The sequence below is a fragment of the Opisthocomus hoazin genome, chromosome 6 (assembly GCF_030867145.1).
Source record: "Opisthocomus hoazin isolate bOpiHoa1 chromosome 6, bOpiHoa1.hap1, whole genome shotgun sequence".
NCBI classification, from domain to species: domain Eukaryota; kingdom Metazoa; phylum Chordata; class Aves; order Opisthocomiformes; family Opisthocomidae; genus Opisthocomus; species Opisthocomus hoazin.
The window spans coordinates 66,771,123-66,795,482 of NC_134419.1; the positions used below are offsets into that span (position 1 = coordinate 66,771,123).

At 39.5% G+C, this 24,360-nt stretch overlaps 1 protein-coding gene across 1 annotated transcript in view; it reads left to right on the forward strand.

Moving 5' to 3' along the window:
• Positions 1-24,360, forward strand: part of CFAP58 (cilia and flagella associated protein 58) — a 63,754-nt gene that overhangs the window by 6,316 nt on the left and 33,078 nt on the right. Inside the window, exons 3-10 of the mRNA XM_075424259.1 lie at positions 5,560-5,708; positions 7,534-7,690; positions 9,788-9,982; positions 12,225-12,362; positions 14,532-14,691; positions 16,451-16,533; positions 17,701-17,892; positions 22,250-22,411. Coding sequence (XP_075280374.1) covers positions 5,560-5,708; positions 7,534-7,690; positions 9,788-9,982; positions 12,225-12,362; positions 14,532-14,691; positions 16,451-16,533; positions 17,701-17,892; positions 22,250-22,411 — 1,236 coding nt within the window. The remainder of the gene's footprint in view (positions 1-5,559; positions 5,709-7,533; positions 7,691-9,787; positions 9,983-12,224; positions 12,363-14,531; positions 14,692-16,450; positions 16,534-17,700; positions 17,893-22,249; positions 22,412-24,360) is intronic.

The following is a 24,360-nucleotide window of genomic DNA, read 5'->3' on the forward strand; positions in this document are numbered from 1 at the left end:
CATGCGGAAAGATTTCAGCCGCCACCCAGGCGAGCACATTGCCACCTGGCTGCTGCGGTGCTGGGATAACGGGGCCAGCAGCTTGGAATTAGAGGGCAAGGAAGCCAAGCAGCTGGGATCCCTGGCCAGGGATGGGGGCATTGACAAGGCCATTGGGAAGAAGGAACAAGTCCTCAGCCTCTGGAGGAGACTTCTGTCAGGCATGAGGGAGAGGTACCCCTTCAGTGACGATTTTGTATGTTACCCTGGCAAGTGGACCAATATGGAAAGGGGCATTCAGTACTTGACGGAATTAGCTGTGCGGGAGCTGGTTTATAATGAACCGGACGATGACCGGTTACCCACAGACCCAGATGAAGTCCAGTGCACAGCATCTATGTGGTGGAGGAAGTTTGTGCGGAGCGCACCCTCCTCATATGCCAACTCACTGGCAATAGTAAACTGGAAAGGTAAAGAGGCACCAACAGTGGATGAGGTGGGTGTCAGACTCTGGCAATATGAGGAAAGTCTCTCTTCCTCCCTTGTCTCAGCTGTGAATAAATTGTCCCGGCAGTTCCAGCAATTCAAAGAGGATATGTCCTACTCCCCACCTGTGCGGGCCCACATCTCAGCTATTAGGGGCAAGCGTTTCTCTGCTCAGGAGAGAGAGTACAGAGGCTACACACCACGGGGCACCCTGTGGTTTTACCTGCGTGACCACGGAGAGGACATGAGGAAGTGGGATGGAAAACCCACCTCAAGTCTAGAGGCATGAGTGCGTGAGTTGCGAGGTAAAACAATCACAAAAGGGGATTCTCTTAGGAAAAATGCCGCTCCAGTTTCCAGCAGCCAGCTCTCCAGGCCAGGCAGGCAGTTTGATCTTGATTCCGATCCTCTGGAGGGGACCTCCAAGTCATTTTTACAGCAGGTGAGCAGCAAATTCTCTGACCAGGATTAGAGGGGCCCTGCCTCCAGCCAGATGGAGGCAAGGGACAACTGGGTTTATTGGATGGTGTGGATTCGGTGGCCTGGCACGTCAGATCCACAAGAGTATAAAGCTCTAGTGGACACTGGTGCACAGTGTACTTTAATGCCATCAGATTTCCAAGGGTCAGAGTCCATTTGCATTTCTGGAGTGACAGGGAGGTCCCAAGAGCTGAGTGTATTGGAGGCTGAAGTGAGCCTCACTGGGCAGGAGTGGCAGAAGCACCCCATTGTAACTGGCCCCGAGGCTCCGTGCATCCTTGGGATAGACTATCTTAGGAGAGGCTATTTCAAGGACCCAAAGGGGTATCGGTGGGCTTTTGGCATAGCTGCTTTGGAGACAGAAGAAATTAAACAGCTGTCCATTTTGCCTGGTCTCTCGGAGGATCCTTCCGTTGTGGGGTTGCTGAGGGTTGAAGAACAACAGGTACCCATCGCGACCACAACGGTGCACCGGCGACAGTATTGTACCAACCAAGACTCCCTTCTCCCCCCATTCATCAGCTGATCCGCCAGCTGGAGAGTCAAGGAGTGATCAGCAAAACTCGCTCACCCTTCAATAGTCCCATATGGCCAGTGAGAAAATCTACTGGAGAGTGGAGACTGACAATAGACTACTGTGGCCTGAATGAAGTCACACCACTGCTGAGTGCTGCCGTGCCAGACATGCTAGAACTTCAGTATCAGCTGGAGTCAAAGGCAGCCAAGTGGTACGCTACAATTGACATTGCTAATGCATTCTTCTCCATCCCTTTGGCAGCAGAGTGCAGGCCACAGTTTGCTTTCACCTGGAGGGGCATCCAGTACACCTGGAATTGACTGCCCCAGGGGTGGAAGCACAGTCCCACCATTTGCCGTGGACTAATCCAGACTGCACTGGAAAAGGGTGAAGCTCCAGAACATCTGCAATACATCGACGACATCATTGTATGGAGTGACACAGCGGAGGAGGTTTTTGACAAAGGGGAGAAAATAGTTCAGATCCTTCTGAAAGCCGGTTTCGCCATTAAGCGAAGTAAAGTCAAGGGACCTGCGCAAGAGATCCAGTTTTTGGGAATAAAATGGCAGGATGGACGCCGTCAAATCCCAATGGATGTCATCAACAAAATAGCAGCTATGTCTCCACCAACCAGCAAAAAGGAAGCACAGGCCTTCCTGGGTGTTGTGGGTTTTTGGAGGATGCACATCCCAAATTACAGCCAGATTGTAAGTCCTCTGTACCACGTGACCCAAAAGAAGAATGATTTTGAATGGGGCCCTGAGCAATAACAGGCATTTGAACAAATTAAACGGGAGATAGTTCATGCCGTAGCCCTTGGTCCAGTCTGGTCAGGGCAAGACGTTAAAAATGTGCTCTATACCGCAGATGGGGAGAACGGCGCGCGGTGCCGGTCCTGTCCGGGAGAGAGGGTCTGTTGTGCGAGTTTGTGTTGTATTTTCTCCTTATCTGTACCGTTGTTGTTACTGTTCCCTCTGTTTGCTGTTCTGTTAAACTGCCCTTATCCCGACCCACCAGTTTCTGCCTCTTTCTTTTCATTCTCCTCCGCACCGCTGCGGGGGGAGGGGCGGCCGCGTGGCGCTTTTGTTGCCGGCGTCAGCCGAAACCAAAACAACTGGACATAATAGTCTGCTGCTTACAGCCATGTCAAAGGAGCAAAGGGCCAAGCCATACAGGAAGGGAATACAATTCTCTTTTTCATTCGTAGGGATACTGATCCACAAGGCTGCACTGGAAGAATGCTGGAAGGGGATTTTATAGGAGCTTGTACTGCCCTGCTTGGGTTTACCAAGCTTTCAATTTCCAGGGGTATCAATCCAATATACGGAGAAAGCATTTCAGTAATTTTCAGTTTCTGAGCAGCAAAACTGATGTGATCTTTTGGGGTATTTAACGAAAATAAAGTAAGGCAGTCACACTTCATGAATTCTGCTTCACAATTTCCAGAGTTCCAGTACTTCTCCACAGATTTTTAACTGCAAACATCCAGTGCACTTCCATCTTTAATTATACAACAGACTGCAATGCATGTTACCAACCTAACCATGTACTGCAATTACCCAGTGATGCTGACACACTGTGTTCTTTCAGTTACCCTTTCCACTGAATAATAATGTGAATATTTTTTCAGTGAAGGCTTCTACCATACAAAATTTCCTCCTCTTTACTTTTGAAGTTAAAGGAAGCAATCTGTTGATCCCCTATTCAAAGACACAGCAAAGAAACAACTACAATGAAGCTGAGCTTTGCCGATGCTGAAGTCTGTAGCAAATTCTTATTTAGATTTTCCTTATTAATGGGGCAATTATCTATGCCTGCTAACTTTATTGACAAAAGTTGTTTTTTTCAATACAAATTCAATGCGATTGTTTTTACACAGAAAAAACAAGATAAAGTTCCAAAAGGACGGCTTAGGTTGACTGGGAATCACCACTTATTTGAATGACATCGTTGACTTCAGGGGATCACTTTTGTGAATACGCACCAGAACAAAATAATCCGTGAAGCCGTTAAGACCTCTCAGAGGGCATATTGATTTTGTTCACCAGTTCTATCCCCCAAAACTCCAATCATAATGATTAAATTCACCAATTTTAATCACAGTCTAATCAGCTAGCAGGAAGCTTTGATTTAAGTAATGAGCTTTAATGTTATTTTCGATTTGCATTTTTCTAGAGAAAGGTTGGTTGCCTCTTATTGGTCAGCAGATCTGAAACGTGTTTATTTACAGCTATATTTTATGCTCTTCTGCCAGTCAAGATGGTACACTACGTCTTCATGCCATCATTTCAGCCTAGCGTGCATTTATTTAAATTTAGTAATTGAACATTTTTATGTAAGATAATAATGAATGAAAAATTTATTATTTACTAGATGATACTTAACACTATATGTGTGATCATTGCTGCATTTGAATAGAAATTAGAACTTAAAATGTATGAAATGTAGAAATTGACTTCAGTATTTAAAACCCTTTAAATATGCTTGATACATAAGGGAAAAGCACATTTTCAAACCATATTTTGAACTAAGTGATTTATTAAGTAATGAAAATACTATTTGTAGGTAATGAATTTAATTGACTATAATTTCCTTTGGAATTTCTGAACAAGAAAAACCTACAGTTTAACTCTTTATGAATAGTTTGGCAAAAAAAAAGGAAGAGCAAACATTCCTGATCTTTAAGTTCCAGATGGTTTCTCAAATTTGCATATGCTGAACAAGTTGAATAAATAAAATGAAAATGTATTCCCTCTCCAGTTTGAAGAGGCCACAGATGTTAAATTTTGTGTTATATTTTCAGCAAATTCTGGTAGCCTGTTACTTCTTCTAGTTCAACAGCTTGAATCTTTAATTTAGGCAGTAAACAGCAAAGTACCACATTTATTTCATTTAAAAGAGTTCAATAAATACATTAACAATATATCATAACTATCATGATTTTGAGTTTAATGTTAAATAGATTTTTTTTGAACCAGAGATGCTTTAGAACCAGAGATGATGTGAAGGTGTTTTTAAATTTTTTTCCTTGCCCCATTTTCATGTGATGCAAGTAGGAGTTGAAAGGGTTATTACGGCCTGATACTTCTAGCTGGCTGTGCTTGGGGAGACCCTAGAGCTAATGCAGAGCTGAAGAGCCACACTGGAGTTTAAATCTGTACAAGTGCATGAAGTCCAGAACTCCACCAGGAGCCAGCTGAGAAAAGAGCATGAGAGAGAGGACCTTATACTGTGATTTTCAGCTCAGGGATTTCTAGTGCCAAAAGTAGTGTCTTCATTATTTACTGAGTCTTCGGGAACTTTTCTTCAGTCCAGTTGCTTTCTGAATTTATGCATTTTTTTAGCACAGGATTCCAGAACTGGTAGAAGCTTATTTGAACCTGACAAGGAATAAGCCTGCTGTGTGATTCTTAAGGATCTGATTCAAGGGAGAGAGATGCAGAGGAGGTTAAAAAATCAAGTGAACCCTCCTCTCCCATCCTGTTTGTGAATATCAAACCCTTGGCGTGTGAGAGGCACACAAGTTTGTCATTCAAGTAATTCCATGGGCTGAAATTTGGCATGAGAATTGTGGTTTGTCAAAACGTATAGTTGAAATCAAAATACACTATGTCCTCACAGATTAAAATGAGCGAAGAGGGAGAAAAGCCCAGAGTAACAGCTTTTTGTCATCCAAATAAGTGATTTGGATGTTTATTATAGTAACAGCTAAGAAGATTTTTATGGACGTGAGCTATGTAAGTAGATGGTACCTTTGTGGGCACCGATTTTTCAGTAAATTTTTAGATACTGGTGGCACTTATGTGACCAAAACCTCATAGAGTGAGATTTGATAATGTTCAGATCCATGTGTTAAAGAAAATGTACTAGAGCTTTTGTGGTATAAAATTGACATAGCCTGAATGACTCAAAATGTTTGCTGTGCCCTTGTTCAAAAGAAAAGACAACTGGTGAAGAAAACTGTTGTAAATCTAAGCATGAAAATGCATAAAAATCTATTTTCTTAATTAACCAAAATGCAAGGGAATTAATTTTTAATTTGTTGTTCATTTTCAACCCAATTTAATTTATGTAATTATTTTCCCATTTGTTCCTAGGAGATTGAAAAGGCCTGGAAAATGGTGGATGCAGCCTATGAAAAGGAACAGAATATGAAGAAAACGATTAATTCACTGCAAGAGGAAATTGCGCGCCAAACTAATTTACTGGAGCGAGGACCTGGAATATCCCCGGGACAGGAGTACAAGTAAGTTTTCCCCGGGTAGAGGGAAAGCCTGATCTGATTTTCTGTCATTCTACACCTTGTTTAGCTGTGTAGACACTACAAAGACACTGGAAAACAGAGAGAGGTTTTTTCTGCCTTTTACTTTTCTAATGAGTGCACATTTATTGGTCTACGTGTTTACATGGTGAGCAAGTACAGAATCAGGCTTGGAGTGAGTTCATTCAGCACTGGATTAAGATGAGAGATCGAATAAAAGTCAATATTATGCACTTTCTCAGTATCTGTCGTATTGGTTTATCTGACTAGCAACATACTCTGTGAGAATAGGATCCTGTCAATATTTTTACATATGATGGAAGCAGGGTCAAGTAGATAAGTCATGGAAGCAGAAAAGTCATGGAAGCAGAAGACTTGATTTATCTTCTGTTCTCAGCTTTGTTATAAGGCATTATCACTGTCTATATTGTTTGTATTTTATATTCATACATTTTCAAAAGTATGGGGTATTTTTACTGAACACTTATGCAGCCACTAGCATAGAGGGACCTAGTCTCAGGTGGAGCCTCTAGCTGCTACAGTGTGCAAGTAATAATGATCCTCACAAGCTCCTGAAAAGCCCTCCAAAAGCTAGTGTTGGTAGTATCAGGTCCTCAGGCTGTGCTTATGCAATAAGATGAAGTGTAAACTCAAAGATGAGATTAAGTATATAGACCCTATGACATATGCACTTCCTATTGACATTACTGAAGGTTGGCCCACCTGGTTCTGGCTTGAAATTTTCACACTGTATAAGATATTTCTTTATAGTATTCATTCAGGATGTGTATGGGACATGCACATCTCCCATTGCACTGTGTATCCAGGCTGCATAAACAAGACTTGTGTCTGTAAGCAAGGCTTTTAGTGTGCTCAGACATTTCCTTTCCGAGGAATGTGCCATCATGTAAACCTCCTGGATGCATGAGAAATCCACTTCTTCACCCTTTGGCCCTGAAATGTTCTTGACCTGTGTAACAGGTTTCTTTCGATCTGAAAGCTTGGTCATTAAGCCCTCCCCTAGTATAGCTCACCCTAAAGGCAGCTCACTGTGGCTGCTTTTTTGCATTTTCCTGCAAGAGCCAGGAGCTGTTTCTTTGCTAACACCTTACTGCTGCAGTTCCCAGCTGCTGCCAGGTTGCTAAGACCTGTCTACTAACAACTTTTTCTTAATGGTCCTTCTGTATTGCCCTCCGGTTCCATGCTTAAATACTCTGTCCCGTAACAAGGCCATGGGACTAGACAACTCTTTTGCAGGTTTTGAGCCCTACAAGGCTGAAAACCTTATGATCTTTTAAAAATATAAGACTGGTTTTTAAGGTTGAGCTTGAACCTACACTACCTGGACTTCCTTTCAGATTGTAAATGTGTCCAAACAGGGAGTTTGTTTTGTTCTTACATTAGATTGACTGTAAGACATAACCCAGATTGGTGCCCAGTCAGCTAAGCTGCAGAGAGACTGGTTACATTTTTGGTCCCAGAGTAATTTTGCAATGGGTGGAGAAGGGAATTTGTTCCCGGTTACACTTTTGGGAAACTGAAGGTTTCTTCAGAACCATGAGGATGTGGTATAACGAGAAAGAGTGGTTTATTGGACTAGGTTAGAAAGCTGCCTATGTTGATGGTGACTACGATGACAGTAGATAGAGCATATAATTCAACTGACCAGCAGAGCGTCAACCCAAAAGGAGCTGAAAATGAAACAAATTACTTCTAAACTCCTGTTTCTCACAGAAGATCTTGCTCTGGCATAAAAGAAAGAAGAGAAAGGGCCTGTGACACTGCTTGACTATTATTTCCTTGCTTTCAGTATCCTGGATTTGTTAAAACGTAAAGAAGAGGTAACAAAGGAGCGAGACCAACTCTTTTCAGAGGTTGTGAAGTTACGCCAAAGTGTAACTCAAGTCACAGAGCAGCAGCAGGATACAGAGAAGGCAAAAAACAAGGCAGATCAATCCATTATGCAGGTCTGTACAGATCACCAGTGGTGATTTTAGGCTTTGTCCTGAACCATTCTCCAATCTTGCAATTGATCTCCATTGACTAGTATGCTACTACCTGTTCTTTCACCTCTCAGACATTTTCAGCAGTGCTCAGGAAGGAGTCTGTTGTAATTTTTAAATTTTTCTCTATTTCTAGGCTATGTCCTTTGCAAAGTGTATTGTCACGTACCAGCTGCTGCCATAGCTTCCCAATACCATGAATGAGGCCAAGGTTCCTTTGCCTGAGTAGTAGTTATATTTCATATCGGAGATGCGGGGTTATTTCTGCATTGTAAATCCTTATGCCTCCAAAGAACCACTTAGAACATAGACTTGGAATGGAGATTCTAGGTCCCTTGCTGTTGGCAGTGATCGTCATATGATGCCATACCATCATTTTTAAGAATGTTTTAAAGTCTGACTTTAAAGCTAATTAGGCCATTTTCTCCCCTGCTGCTTATGGGAAGCTTTTCCAGAACCTCACGTTTCTAATGGTTAGAGACTTCCTACTTTCTTAACACTGATTCCTGCCTACGGTTTTTCAGCTTGAATAATTTTTCACCTCATAGTGTCTGTAGTGAACAGTAATATTTCATCTCAGCTTTAGATTTTTTGTCTCCTCTTTAAGTTAGGTTCGCTGTTTTTCTGACCATCGAATAGACAGTTCTTCTTTATTGGTCAATATGTACAGCTTCCTTTAAATGTGTATAGCAGCTAGAGATACAGAAGACTGAGGACCAATAGGATACCCGCTGAGTGGAGAGAAAGTAGAAATGGATGGAAGATGGGACACAGAACTCTTATACATCAAAATATAAAAAAAATAATGATGAGAAATAAAAGAATTTAAGCCAGAATGTAAATAGGGGCTGGAGCAAGACAAAAGGAGAAAGGAAAAGTAGAAAAGAACACTTAAGCAAAGAACAGAGAAGAGATGGAAGCATCATTTAGCTTAAAGTTTTTTATTAATCACAAATAGGAAAGTAATGATAAGCCCAGGTTTCATGCATAGAACTCATTTCTGTTTCTAAAGCAGGTGGTTGGGAATGTATTACAAGAGAATATAAATCTCTGCTTTTCTGACAGCATTGTGGGCATGGGAGAAAAGAGATAGGATTGAAACTTCCATCTCTCATTGAATCCAAAACTCACTGAATGTTGCCGGCCTTAATGTTCTGATACTCACTTCATCAGCCCTTAAATTTATGGGATTGTTACAGCATTTGTAACCAACTCCCATTCTCCCAGTATGAAATTATTCTCCATTTCAGATTGCTTAAATGACAATGTGTTTATGAAGATCCTATTGAAGACCCTGTCAGTTCTGGTGACTTTGCATCTGTGGGCTCAGAGGGAGAGGAATCTTTAAGCAAAGAACATCTTTGAATTGCTGGTCACTGGCTGAACTAAATATTTCCGTGTGGGTCAACCCCTTGTGTCTCCTCTCTGCTGATTCTACTCCATCACATTTTTGGGGAGCGAGAGGCCAGAAGTTGTAAGACAGTCGACTAAATAGGAGAGAAAGCTCCTTTTTCAAAGTTCCTGCAGAGGAACTTTGAGAGCAGAAAGATTGAGAGCAGTTGTAAAAATGAACACTGGTCTGACATCTCTCTCTTTTCTTTACTATCGTCTGTGTAATAAGTGTTTCTGCTGGTGAGACAGAAAAGTCAAAATAAAAATCCTTGCAATACAATGTGAAGCCCGAATTAGTTTTAATACTTCACTCAGGAAGTACCACTTTACAAGTAATTTACAACGGAAAATACGTTTGTACCACTGCATCTCCAGAGGAATGTTTTTATGTCTGAACGGTACCAGACCCTTCTGTATGTAGTGTGCGGGTGAACCGACTGGTGCTTAACAAATTCTTGTCATCAATAAATCAGTTCCCTCATGCAGGATTTTTTGTTCAGCCACAAGAGAACTTATTTGCTTCTGAGAAGATCTGGCATATTCCTTGTAGTAGTGGGCACAGTAGCTGTTGTTTTCAAAATCAAGCATAGCAGAAGGAGAGGTGAGAGGCCTTGTTGTCCTGAAAAAAAGGCAGCAGAACTTAAACTTTTGTCTTCTCTGTTGTTGTAGCTTCAGCAAGAAATCCAGCTCTGTCAGAATGAGTCATCACGAGAGGCTCGAAAGAAGGAAAAAATGGAGAAGGAGCTGAAAAATATTCTAGCTGAAATGGATAACAAGCAAGATGAGATCAAGAATTTACAGCAACATATACAGAGGGGCAAAGAGGAACAGCTGAAAATGGAACAGCGTCTAAAAGAGCAGAAGGTAGGGTACATGGCACACTATTCATCAGGTCTAAGATTAGGATCAGTTGTCAGAATAAGAAGAAAATGATTTTTCCTGAAGAGAGAGGGAGGGAGATTATTTTAAGTCAATAAATTTTAATAAATATTTATTTTTATAGAAATATTACTTTATTAATACATAAATATGTAAAGCTTGCTGACAGATTTCAGATAGAATTCCTCACAGAAACCAGTAGTGGATTGCAATGATATTGTTAGAGATCATCTTGAAAAGATCACAGCAAAGCAGATTAAGTCTGTGAAGAGCATGGATGATCTAATGATAGTAACAGGAGACTGCCAGTTTGGACTTCTGATGTGTATTGCCAGTTTTGCCACTGATGGACTATAGTGGCATTGGTAAAGTCATTTTACCTTCCACCTCTTCTTTCTTCTCTGTCACAATAATTTTTAAATACCTCTCAAGCCAGTGGAAGTATTCTGTGAAAGAGCAGAGAACTGTCTTCGTAAACCTTTTTGATTGATTTTCCCCACTCTGTTTCTGAAAACTTTATCTGGAAGTGTCCTAACATAGTGTTCTGCAAGCGTTTGAATTTTCAGGTTTTCAGTCCATTTCCCCCGACTTTGAGAAACTCTCAGAGAAGCAATTTCAGTAAATGGCAGGGGAGATCTCATCACTGTAAAACAGTCCTACCTCAAGGGAAACTTCTTTGGGAATTGTGTGTGTCTTGTAAATTTATTACTTTTATGGTATTTTCTTCCTTTCAGGTCTCTGAATTTGTGAAGGTAGAGGTCTGTGACAATTTTTTGTCAACATGGAGTCTTAGTGAAATACTTCACATAAAGAGATACAGAGAAGACTTGGTTATTTCTCTGAATATCACTGATTATATGCAGCTTTTGAGGGCAGCTCTGTGATCTGCTAGGAGAACCACATTGTTTTTAAATAGGGTATCTACAGTTCCTGGTTCTGTTCCATTCTTCCTTGCTCCTTTCTATAGTCCATTTCAACCTTTCTAAGTGCAGGTTTTAGGGACATTCAATTGTCCAAACTATCCTGGAAACCAGTAGTTTGCATAGAGTGCAGTGCCTCGGTTAATTAACCAGACCTTTGCCCTTTCTTTGTTTCCTGTGCTGGCTTGAAGGTGTCTGTGGAGGTCCTGCACTGTCTTTTGCAAAAGGCTGTCCAAAACACAGGCTATCCTACTGTACAAGAGTCAGAGTAGAGATCTGCAAGAGAAGGTGACTCAGCTATTACAATGTCATTGGGTTATTGTTTCCCAACTGAATTGTAGTTGGCTATGATGCCTGCTCTTATTCCACTGAAATTTCTAGTAAAATATTCTTGCTTGCATGACGGTCAAGATGGTTTGATACAGCTACTATAGGCTTCATCCCACCCATGTCTGAGTCTCAGTAAAGAGTTGCCTGAAACACAGTGCTATCCTGACATGTGCAAAGCAAGAAACAGTATTCCTTGTTTTTACATTGTCTTTGCTTCTGAGTGCATTCAGGAGAGGCAGGTTCCACTTCTCTTCCTTTAATGTTTGTTAAGGGCATACTACGTATTGACTTCATCAGTTTATCACACATTGATGCTTGAAGTGAAAAATATGATGATTGCCGTTTCCTCACTGACAGAGTAATATCTGTTAGAGGAAGTCCCATCAAGCAGAAGAAAAAACTGGCAGCTCCAGTATTGAAGTATTTGAATATGTTCTCCATAGAAACCATGAAGCTGCTGTTCTGGGCGTTTGACTGAAGACAAATTAGAGTGGAAAATGGTTGTGTCCTGGTCTCAGCAAACTGTATACCCAGAGAAATATTATCAGCATATTAGTGTAGAATTTGCTTGCTAAGAAACAGAGGTCCTCTGCCCTCTGCTGATTGAAGTAATTTGAATCTCATATTAATTTTCAGTAATTATGTGTAGCAAGTTGTTGTGTTATGTGATGCTTGCCAAATGCCTAACAAGAAGTAAAATATTTATCTACCACTTGCAAAAGAGACCTGCCAAGCTCCTAGAAAAAAATCACACTGGCTGTGTTATTCATAAGAAATTATCATTTCCCCTAGTCAGTATGAACGTGTATCGTATTTCACATTGGTAATTTCATCAGCAATGAAGAGAGGGTTTTAAGCAGACAACAATCTGTAGCAGCTTTTATCTCCTGGGGAGATGGAAGGTTCTGTCTTCAAGTATATGTAGATATTGTAATGAGATTAAAAAGAATTAATAGGATTGTTCTTTAATCTAACAGATCATGAATGAAAGAGCTGGTAAGGAACTTGAGCAATTGCAGATGAGAAATAATAAGCTCATGCAAGAGAATGAGCAACAGAATGTGGTGTTAGAAGAGTTGATGCAGAACATCCAACAGAAGACAACAGAACTGAAAGTAAGTACCAGAAGGGGCATGCGTCCTATCAGCCATATCACTCTGGCAGCAGTCTTACCACTTGGGACATGGATGACCTCAGTTCTTGGACTGGTATTTCCCTATGAGTAGTTTTGGGGGAAATCTGAGGAGTCTTCAATTTGGCTGTCTCTGGATGCCATTCTTTCTGTGGCAGTACCATGGTGCAGTCTCCAGCCTGATCACCTGGCAGTGTAGCACCTGTCCTGTGGGAAGAGCTGTGTTTCAGAAAACACATAAACCAAAATGCTCAACACAGTGTGTTCATAAAGGGTGCATGGTACTTTTGACAAGCATAAGGTCTTTTTATGATTGTGAGATCTTCAGATAAGAGCAACGACTTTCTTACAGTGATTAACATAATCTGAATGTTGCCAAAATTCATTGAACAACGTTAATAAATTATAACGACAGTGTTCTGGATGGCTTCCACTGAAGAGAGTTGCTTCCAACACTAAAATTTTCCCCTCATGGTATCAGTTGGGGAAGTTACACATAAGTAGCCGAGATGGTGTTTACTTTCTGATATAAACGTTTTTTTTTCTGGACTTTACTTTGTTTAACAGTTGTTTTATACCACTCAGAAGCAGGTGAGTTTCAGCTGGAGAAGGATTAATTTGTTCCTGTATGTGCTTTTTAGGGTAGTTTGAGAGCATTTGTGATAAAGGGTAATGTATAAGTGTTAGATGTTATTATTCTACCATATCTTGCATTTTGTATCATCCTATGGGTTAAACCACAAAACATTAGAAAATTCAGGTAGAAAATCATCTTATCAAGGTTTAGTCAAGTATAACCAATTCACCTAAACAAAAAGGTTGTTTGCTGCTAGACAGCCTTTTTTTTTTTTTTAATGGGAATTGTTAGAATGATAAAAACTAACCACTGACAGATTAAAAGCTCAGTTCATAACTAGTATAAAACAGATTATTCTGATTTGGATCCTTAATGGGCTGTATAATAGGAGCTTGTTTTCTGCTGTGTTTTGTTAGGCAGACTGGAAGATATTTTTCTTACCTATTTGAAAAACAAATTACTGTCTTTTATCATTACTTCTAGCAGTACCATCATTGTTCAAAACTTTACAAACATTGTGTTCAAACGTGACTTACATTTGGGGCTCTAGAGTGTCAAAAGGAGGATTTTGATTCTATGATCTTATCCTAACTTCAAAAAGAGTTGATGGAACTTGTAAAGTCATGCACACGGACTTCTGGGAACAAAAAATAGAAGATACTGCCCAGGTAGCAACTAAGCCAATTGCTAAAGCCTCTAAGCGCCCCAGTCATGATCTGAGATGCCCTTTTGGTAGACACTGTGCTTTGCAGTTTCATCCTGCAGTGTGCTGAGTGCCTCCACTGTGGTGTTGGGCAACACCAACTGTGAAAGTGTTCATAAATCTCTCAAAGGTTATTGTCAATAAGAAACGAGGAGATTCACTTCCTCCCAGAGCATACTCACATAGCAGGATTCACCTTATAGGTTCAATATCTGAGGCTGTAAGCAGAACACCAGTCTGCGGTGGCTGTAAAACTTAAGAGTGGTACTGAATTATACAAAAGAGTTATATTTACTTCTTAAAAGGAAAGAGACATATTTATATTGTGGTGATCGGTTGTGTTTCCTGGTAACCAGTTCCTTAATTTCTGTGCAGTGTTTTGATTGATTATTTTCTCCTCTGGTTGTACAGCAAATGAGATGAACTCTACATTTTGCTTTTTCTTTAAAGCCATAGGTTATAAAAGAGATGGGGATAACAAATACCTGCTATTAGGGACATGCAACCAGATCACACTACAGATATCTTTCTCATCACAGTCACGGTCCCTAATACTTCAAAGGAAATTAGAGTTGCCTGTGTTTAATCTGCAGGACTAATTGGGTAGTGCTGTGTGAGGTTTGCAGCTGGGGATTCTTTATTGATCATCTTCAGCCCTAAAGTATAAGATCTGATTATCATTTTTCTTGCCCTAGCTGGCTTTGTTTAAATTATTTTTAATATTGTTCAATTAGCTAATTATCTTCCCTCAGACAACCCACAGCACTTACACCTTTGCTTCCTGAACTTCATGGAATAAGTATGTCCCAAGCACAGAAGCATTTTCCTTCTGTGGATACTTTCTCTCCCCTTTCCTTGTTGCTGTTCTGCAGGCCAGAGATGATGAAGTGACTCAGATGCGCCTTGAAATTTCAAAGCTGAACAAAGCAAGAGATGTTCTCCAGAATAAACTGCATGTTACAGAGGAGCAAAAAGTTGATGCATGTCATGAGAGAAACACCCTAAAAAATCAAATATCTGGACTGGAGAGAGGTAGGTGCCTAACTGATGGATGGGTCTGTCTTCTGATTTGTAATTTTTTCATTCAGGGTGCATTCTCCTGTTGGATCATTCTCCCTTAGTGACTAGTATGAGACTGTATAAATGACAGTTGGATTCTACAGCAGCATTTTAAAAAACTTGTAGGGTTACAGAATTTTCATAATGTAGCATATGCGGGGTGAAAATATGACAGACACAAGTGAACTTTGTGGTGTGCCAATTTGTGCCATGTCATATAGAGAGTCATCTCCAATGCAACTTCATTGCTCCTGCACTGACCTGTGAGAGAGGAGCAATGTCAGAGCTTACTGAAATCAGTCATATTTGGGACACACTTTTTTCGCCTGCTTTGATTCTGTTGAACAGTTACAGCCTGGAAATGAATATGTGCAAGCGAGCTGATAAACTTAGTTCTGGTATGTTCAGGACTTCAGTGGTCAGTGTGGGTACTAGAGCTGCCCGAGTATTGACTTTGACTTGCTAGCAGATCTGGAAAACTTTAAGAGGGAACTTTCAACATTTTTGCCAAATGGAAGTTTTGGAAGAAAATGCCTTGAGTCTAACAAAATATTTTGTTCAACTTTAAAAAATAAGTTTTAGAATATTTTTGAGTATTTAAAACACCTTTCTGGTTTTTTTTAACTTTAAAATGCAAATAGATTTCAAAATAAAATATGCTTTGAAATAAAAATAGATACACTTTCAAAGTGATTTCCAGAAAAAAACAGTTTTTATGATTTTTTTTTTCCTGCTAAAATAACATTATGAAATTGGCAAAACATTAGAGTTGATGAGACTTCACTTTTTGGGGCAGAAAAACCCCCTTTGCTAGAAACTTAATCTAGTTCAGGTTGATATATACTGGTGTAAATGCCTCTCGCGTTCTCCCTTGTTTCTAGCTTGTGTCCTGAAGAGCCTGCATGTATGAGATATGAATCCTTCCTTATAACTGTATTTATGGAAAGTTGTGTCTGTTTTTCGTGTATCTCTGTGAGGGTGGAAGAGCTTTCGCACAAGACTTTTGCTAGTACTGCTTAAGGTCGTGCTCTGTATTAGAAAGGAGAGAGGAACTTAGGAAACTCAGATTTGTACTGGAATGCCTGAGAATGGCTACGAATAACATGTCATTTTGCAATATTTGACATATCTTAGCACTCCAATATACTGCATTTCTTGAGTTGCAGTGTTAGTGTAGCCTATTTTAACTAGTTTTAAAACATATTGAAAACATATGTCTCTTCAATTTTTATTATCTTTTTAATAGTATATGTCCAGTGTGAATCTTGACCCATAGTAAGTAGTTTTAACTTCACTGATGCTGGTAGAATCTCACTGCTTCAAAGGAGCACTGAATTTCACATATAGAGATTAGAAGAATTCTGGAAGTCCCTGTTTTTGGAAGTACCTCAGTTTGTAGATGCTGGTATTGAAGCTTCTTAAAAGGCTCTGGTTTTCAGTGTGCTCCATGATTTCTGAAAATACAACTTCTTTGTGATGTCTTGGTTTGAACATCCAAATACAGTAAGTCCTCATGCCATTAATTACTGTGCCTGAGTTCTAAGTTCTTCTAAGTACCCAAATAAGTATTAACATCATTAGCTGATACCTGAGGTTGCAAAACCTGGTCAAAGCTAATTGAAATATTCATGTAATGTCAAGGCTTTTTTAAATGTCTCCTAGGTTGTTTCTGCAGTTTTAACAGCTGTACAATTTAAACCTAGTATTTATTCTCTTTCCTCCTTTTCTCTAGAGTTGGAGGCTGTCAAAAAGCAGGCAGAGATTGACAAGAAAGCTATAGATGAGCTTGTGAGGGAAAGGGATATGCTAAACAAGGTGAGTTCGCATTGGTAATACTGATAGACAAGTCTCATGGCTTGAGAATGCAATGTCTGTAGTCTAAAAACTCACAGTGACACAGAAATGTTGTGGAAGTAACGTTAACTCACTCATTCAGATTTCCTTAAACAGATGCTTACACTGCTTCTTTTCCATGCATTGAAATAGCGTTAGTACCCATAAAGACAGAAAAGATTTCTAAGTTTTAACATATAAACCATCACGGAGTTCAGAAATGCTACACGTGTTCACCTTTATGTGATTTGTTCGCCCATTATTTGATATCCAAAGGGTTCATTACATCTGTGCTTTTAAACTTTGTAGCATATGAAGTTTAATATTAACCTAGGCAAACTAAGTCTTTGCTTATGAACAAATGAAAATGTTGATGCACTACATAGCAGCTTGGCAGGCTGTGTTAATACTAATCCTTGCTTTTAGGTGCATTTCTCATACTGATCATTTTCCATCAGCCCAAGGTTCTTGTACCGCAGGATAGCATCTCATGTTTATGGGCATTCCTGAAGTCTAATCTAGTAAATTCAATGCTAAAAGATGATTTCTGATGTGCTTTACTTCGTGTAGATTCACTGTCTTGTGTCTTGACTCTAGCAGAGGCTTAGATTTGGCAGGTAACAAATACCTGTTTTGTATAGGGAAAGAAATTTCGAAGTGTGACTAGAAAGCTGATTTTATAAAGATGATATCTTGGTATTCTCTGTTTAATCCTTATGCATAAATTTAAACGAAGCTCGATTAATTTACAGTTTGAACTTGTTATTTAAGACACGAGAGGGAAGGGTATTCGGCTTTGCTATTTATTTTACTGGCTATTGGCATGCTTCACAATCTAAATGTCTTAAAGCTGGTAAGATTTTTCCAGTCATTAGTTATATCCACTTGTAAATAATCCTATCTATTTTTTTTGAAATGCAGGCTCTAGTGTTTTAACTTCAAATCAGAAAAAGCACTGTTTAGCAGATCTGTTAGAGATTTTTTTTTTTTTAAGCCATTTTTGAGGCTCAAGCATTTCAACAGAACAATTAGCTAAGGGGTAGTAACATTGGGAAGTCCATAATCTACTTAGACAATGGCATGTTTTTGTCATAGTGGTGGCAGTGTTGTCTTTTAAGATCAAGAGTCATTATTTTGTATTCCCTGTAGAATCTGTTCAAGGCTACCAGTGCCACTCAGAAACAGATAAATTTGGTGAAGCTCCATGCACAGTTGAAGAAGAACTTGGAAGAAGAAATCCAAAATTATAAGAATGAAGCTCAGAAACAAAGGAAGATTATTTGCCAATTGGAGAAGGAGAGAGATTGCTTCATCAGTGAAACCAGTAACCTCAGAGAGAAGGTAGGAATAGCTTTTTGTGGAAGTGATTCTTTCATGTCTTACTCTCAAAACTGTAAAGATGATATATTCATTTCCTAATGTGTCAGTGGGAGGAAGCTTAGATCAGTGATCTTCACACATTTTGCAAAGATTTCTTCTTGTCAGTGCATATTGCCTGCCACTGTTTGAGGTCTCTCTGGGGGAACCTCATCAATGGGTGTGTATTTGATGAGAAACTTGGAGTATAGCCATGTATTTATCTTATTCAGCGATCATTCAGGAAATGAATCTAGGGCTGGAGTTCAAATCAAGGCCTCTGACTTCTTATTTCTGAATCACACAACTGAAATTCTCTAATGCAGTTGGAAATTACTCTTTGATTTTTATGTCTTATCTGAAAAGGACCTTATCTTGCATTCTGCTGTGTCCTTGAATTGAGGCCAGTGAGAGCTGACAGTTCTTGGCAGCTTTGTAAGAGACTTAGCATTTTGAAGGACTACTCCTGATATGTGAAAGCATCAGAACATGTTCAAAGTAGTCTGGAAAACAGAAGTTTTCCAGGAATAGCTGCAGAGAAACACTGCATAAAATTTGTGTTGTCTTCTGCCTATTATTATATACAACTTTATTCCTGAAGGTATATGCAGGAACATGGTTGTAACATCTTCCATTAATTGCTGAAGATCACATTCAAGGGTCCTCCAAGAATCTCACTGATTTACTGGGATTAGGTTTCAAGCTGTTTCAAGTCACTGGTTATTTGCCATCTTTTCACTTTAAAATTATCCTTCCCAACTTCATGTGACAGGGACCTTTTAAATCATTTTTGAATGGTATGTGCTCCCCTGTCTGGAATACCTTTTGTCATTTTGTGGAAGAATATTCCATGAAAGTGAGATTTGTCTTTGTTGCAAAGTCATATTTTGCATCTTTCCCGCATAGTGCATTTCTAACATTAGAGATACGAGTTAAGAACATTGTAAACTAGGGCCAGGGAGTAATTTGTAACACTCAGAACTACAAGGCTCTTGCTTTCAGTTCTGATTAGGGCTGCTTACAATGTTTTGAGGGTGAAAATGACAAATATTTGCTTGTTTACTTTTTCTTTTTTTCCCCTGACACTCTGGGTGCACATTTTATGTCACTTCTTACAAGGCAGAGCCTCAGTAAATGAGTTATGACACTTGAGCTGTTTGTACGATGATGTATGCATCATGATTGCAAGTTTCCTTAGGACTTGCATGGTTCTGTGGTTCACTAAAGGGGCAATTCCTCACTCAGCTTGCAGGTGAAGAGCAGCAGGAGCAGTTTGGAGCATGGGACTACGTGAGAGAATAGTCTTGTCCTTGCAGAGGTTCCCGACATGAAGCTACTCACTGATTTGAAGGATAAGACAGGGCAAAACACAGGGTAGAAGGAGGACATAGGATCAGGGTTATTATATCCACTACGTAACATTTAGATTCACTGTTTGACATATGCAGACTTGAGAAACTGTGGCAAAGCTACAGCAGCCACTTCACAGCTGGTGGGGAATGAGTTGCTGATGGGCAGAAATCACATGGCTAGTCAGTGCTCTTCTGCCACCTTTTACCATCAAGCCGGCTCTAAAGGAGCTTGTTGCACACCTTCTGAATTGTGTAAGAACTGGTAAAGAGCCAAACCCCTCTAAGTCCAAAGGCTTCTTGGAACTCCAGCGAGGCGGAGAGCACCATCCTGGCTCTGAAAGCTGTTTGATTATTTACAGCAGGACAGAATCTATACAGCTGCAGAGTTACTACACAGTAACTGATGAACAGAGTCAGCAAAGTTATATCCACCACAGTAAAAGATTTTAGTGGTGAGAATTCATGCTAGACTTACTCTTCTAATTAGTGGCCTGGCTGACTGCTCATCTGTACCATTTTTAAGCCAGTGTTGCTTGTTGAATAGTCTTACTTCTAGGTTAGCCAGCATAAACACGAAAAAAATCTGGCTTATTGCTCTTTGTTGTATAGTCTGTACAACTAAGCTACAAAGATAGTAGATAGTAGATAGTTAGTAGAAGATTTATGTTTTGAATTGAAATTCTTAGATTGTGAAATCTTAGTTTCCCTGTGGAAGGTTTAGGCTGCTGAAAAGGAAGCAGTGAAGTATACCCTTCAGTCTCCCCTGAAGTGTTCCCTGACTGTGCCTTGTGAGAGGTCACAAAAACAGTCTCTAATATGTTGTCTTTTCAAAAAAAGCCATTTGCAATGTTATGTTTGCAGTTTAACCACATATCCGGGAGAATTAAAAAACATATTTCCTTTTTTAAATTTGCATGATCTTTTGGAAAACCTAGTGCTCAACAGGCATATCACTAACAGCATGGCAGCACTTATCAGAGTGGTTAAATAATGGCGCGCAAATAAGGACCGCACCATTATTGAGATCTAGAGTAGGTTCATGGACTTAAACAGGTAACCAACAGTAGATGACAGTTCACCATACAGATGAAAAAACCTCTGAGGGTGCAGAAGAAAACTATGAATATCTCATACTTCCTACTTAGCTTTGGCCCCTCATTGCCAAATCTGAGAGGTGTAATGTGCTATCAGCTGAATCGGAATTGGGGATGCTCAGCCTCCCACAGGGCCCTGTTGGGAAACATTGCGTGTATCATTTCTGCATTTATAAGGGAGAATTCTTTGGGTTTAATCATTCCTGAAAAAGCAGAGTCGGTATCCAGACTGTGAGCACGACTCAGAAAACTTGGTCCACAAGCTTATTGCACTTACATGGTATCAAAACCATGTAAAAGACCTATAAATGCAGTGACCTACTTTCAAATATTGCTCCAGCCTATGAGAACCATTGCGCAGATAGAAAACATGCCTTATTGATTTCTTCTGTCTGCTATTACTGTTGGCAGGTTGTTTTAACAGAAAAGGAAAAGACAGGAGTAGGCTATAAACTGGGACTGTGTTTTTGTATTGCATTGTAAGCAGATCCTGGGATCCTCTGCAGTCAGCTACAAATGTACTAGAATTGTATTCCTGCTGCTGTAATAAAATTTTCTGTATTTAGCGATCCCCTGTCTTCAAAGTTGTCTGAAGGTACCTGGTAGAATGATTAATTAATTAAGCTCCCTCCCTGTAGTTAGAACTCACAAGCTTTGCTGCTAAGCAAGGGACGACATAGTTGACTGAAAACACTGCAGTTATTGACTATTTGGTGTAAACTTTTTTTTTTTATTCTTCTGCTTTGATATATGAACATAAATCTTAGCTCAAACTGGTACCTTCAATAACAGCATAAGGAGAACTGGTTACGAAATGCACTTGTAAATTGACTTCTCTCCTGGATTTTGTCCATGTGGTTCATCAGCCTTTTCTTTAGTGCTTGATCATTTCCCCAGCTTAAGGGTGGCATTGTTTTCTCCCCCGGGCAGTGAACCTGAAGATTTATGTTCTTGATGTGTGCACTCCTTAGTTCTCTTTTTATTTGTTTAAATTTTTTTTTCTTTATAATGCTGGATTCCATTTGAATACTGCTTGTTTGTGCTCCTCGCTTTTCAACTTTGTATAGCAGGAGGAGGGTTCTTACATTTTAAAAAAACAATTAGGAAGCCCATCGTAATGATTAGCAGCTGTTTGTATTTTTGCTCCTTTAACGTAGTAATTCTTATATATTGTTATGGTGGTAACTGTTTAACAAAGGTGTCTGTAACATTTTGTATTTTCATTTTCTGGTACTGCATGTGATCATCTTCTTTCTACAGTCTGCAATACTCCATTCTCTTTAGGTAATCTTCATATCATTATTTTTAATCCTTCATAGAAGCAACTAATGGTGATGACCTGCTTATTTAGATGAAGTGTAAATTACGTTAACTGACTTTCTTATTATTGTAATTAGATATCAACAGTTTGTGACAATCAGCAGTTTGTTATCATGTTTTCATTAAGGAAAAGTTGTGTTGTTAGGAGATAGGAGTACATGCAGGGCTTCTTGGAAAAACGTAGTTTTATTCATCTTACCGTACAACTGACATCCAAAACAACACACAAAGTCTAGCTGTGCTCTACAAAGAACCTAAGGCTACTCTTGGTGAAAGCTGTTTATGTTAATTATTGAACCTGTTCAGTGGCAGTATATTTATCTAGTTTTTAAATTAAATATGTACACATCTATCTATTAAAACCTAGGTATCAGTTTGAAACAAAATGTTCTCCCACATAAGCAATCCATAAAGGTTAAGCTTGTACTTAGTCTGAAGTGATTTTTAGCGGTAGCTAAAACTTCTTATCACAGGGATTTGAACTGGTCATCTTAGAAGAAAATCACAAACTCTGCCCCATCCTTATAATCTTGTGATGATGATTTAATTGTGTTCACTTCCTTCTTTCCTCCCCAGGTCCTCCAGCACATGAAAGATATTGAAATACGGGAAGTGCAGATCTGTGACTATAAGAAGAAAATAGAAGAGTCTGAAAGTAAATTAAAACAGCAACAAAACAACTGTGAAGCTGTGATAGCAGAGAAGAACCTGTACAGTAAAAATCTCACTGAAGCTAAGGTAGGATATGTTTTTCCTTGTGCTTCTCTCTCTGCTCTTGCTATTTTTTCTGATCTAATTTTAGTTGTTAAAAGGAAGGCTCGCTGGGTAGATGGCAGAAGTGGGTTCTTAATTCCTGTGTGTTTTGGGGAAATTAATGTTTTAGGTCCCTGGCTGTTTGTCTGGAGAGTTTGTATTTGGACTGGAAATAAGAATTCGCAGTCACCACGTGGCAATATCTCTCCTTCAAACCATGCATAAAATTGTGGTATACTGGACCTATGAAATCATAAAACCCTACCAGAGAAGAAACTTTTTGCTTTCCATGCTGGCTCCACTCTGTTCTGTCCCTTTAGGAGTTGTCTGCGTGTACGGGAAATAGGGTATGAGAGGATTGAGATTGCCTCCTTAGCCTTGAATGGGTATGCACATTACTGGGAATCATGATTTAGAAAGCAGAGGGAACACTTTCCCAGCTGAAGTGGAACTTTCTGACAGAACTTAACAATTCCACCTCACTTGTTCCTTTCAGGGACTGTCATTTTCCTCAGATAATTATTCTCTCCATTCATATATCTTCCTGGGGATCTCACTAACAATATTAGAGGAAGAGAACAGATCATTTAAGGATACACTGTGTTATTCTGATGTAAAGATCTAAACTACTGCACAAATCCTGTTGCAATTGGCAGAGATTGGGACCTTGGATAGCTGTGATTTACAGTCTTGGATCATTTCAGAATAATCATTTATGACATAAACATATATAGTAGATTATAAATTTATGCTCTGGTTTGAATAGGTAGGTGTTTTGCTTGAGGAGCAGATGGGAATTAACTGTCCAAGTTCCTATCCGACTGTGTGCTGAATTTGATTAGCAATGAACCATTTTGCCATTTAGGTGGAACACTTTATTTGACCTTTGTCTGCCTCTCATCAGTGGGGGTGGTGTTGGGATTCTCAGTGCTCCCAAACAATCTTTCCGCAGAAATAAGGGTGCAAAATTGCAGCCCTGGTGGCTTTTGGTTTTTTTTTGTTTTGTTTTGTTTTTGTTTAAACACACCATAAATTTGCTTGCTTATGAAAAGCTGGCAGCTATGTGCTGAGTTACAAAATGAAGCAATGAACTCATCAGCCTTTTCAGGTTTTGAATGTTATATGGTGGTATACACAAAGCTGTTCACTGTTCGAGTTGTTAGAGGCTGGTATTTAGACTGTAATATCTTGTTTGGCTTACCATAAAACTCTTTTAGCAAGTCTTGTGTGAGAAGATAGCTGACCCCAAGAGATCTTCTGGCCAAGGTAATATTATGCATAGCAGTGAAAAAATAGCTGTTCATAGCTCAGTGACAGGTCAAGCAGCCATGAAAAAAAAAAAAAAAAGAGTTGTGTTAAAAAATTATGGTAAATTCCTTTGCCTTTTGGGAAGTAAAACAAATTTGCACAAACTTGTTTAGGTAAAGCTAGATGTACGTGGTTTTGGATTGCTTAATGTGGAAGGATCCCTTGTTGCCCACCTTGCTAGTGGTCTCCAGAGTACCATAGTCTTCAGCTCAGTAAAATCTCTTGGAGAGATGCTGGCCATCTGTTAATATGACATAAATATCTGATGCTTTCATCCTTGGGGTTTCTTTTGATGTTAGGAGCTCATTTGTTTAAGCAAGTTGATTAGGAGATCTGTTTCCAAAAATTGTGTGTTCTTACTGTTCTTTGTTAAATACAGGATTAGGCGCGTATTTGGGTATACATCTGGGCATCAGATTTTAAGTCTTTCTCATATTCTACAATATTGAAGAGATTTATAGGCTATTTATCAAGGATAGCTTTTAATATGACTTCTACATTCACAGGAGTGACTGAACATGCAAACCGGTAGGCCTATTGGCATATTGCTACATTTATTTCTGGTTCATTTAGTTTGCTCTATACAGGCCAAATAGGTGTAGAATCTACAGATTTTGTTTTTGCGG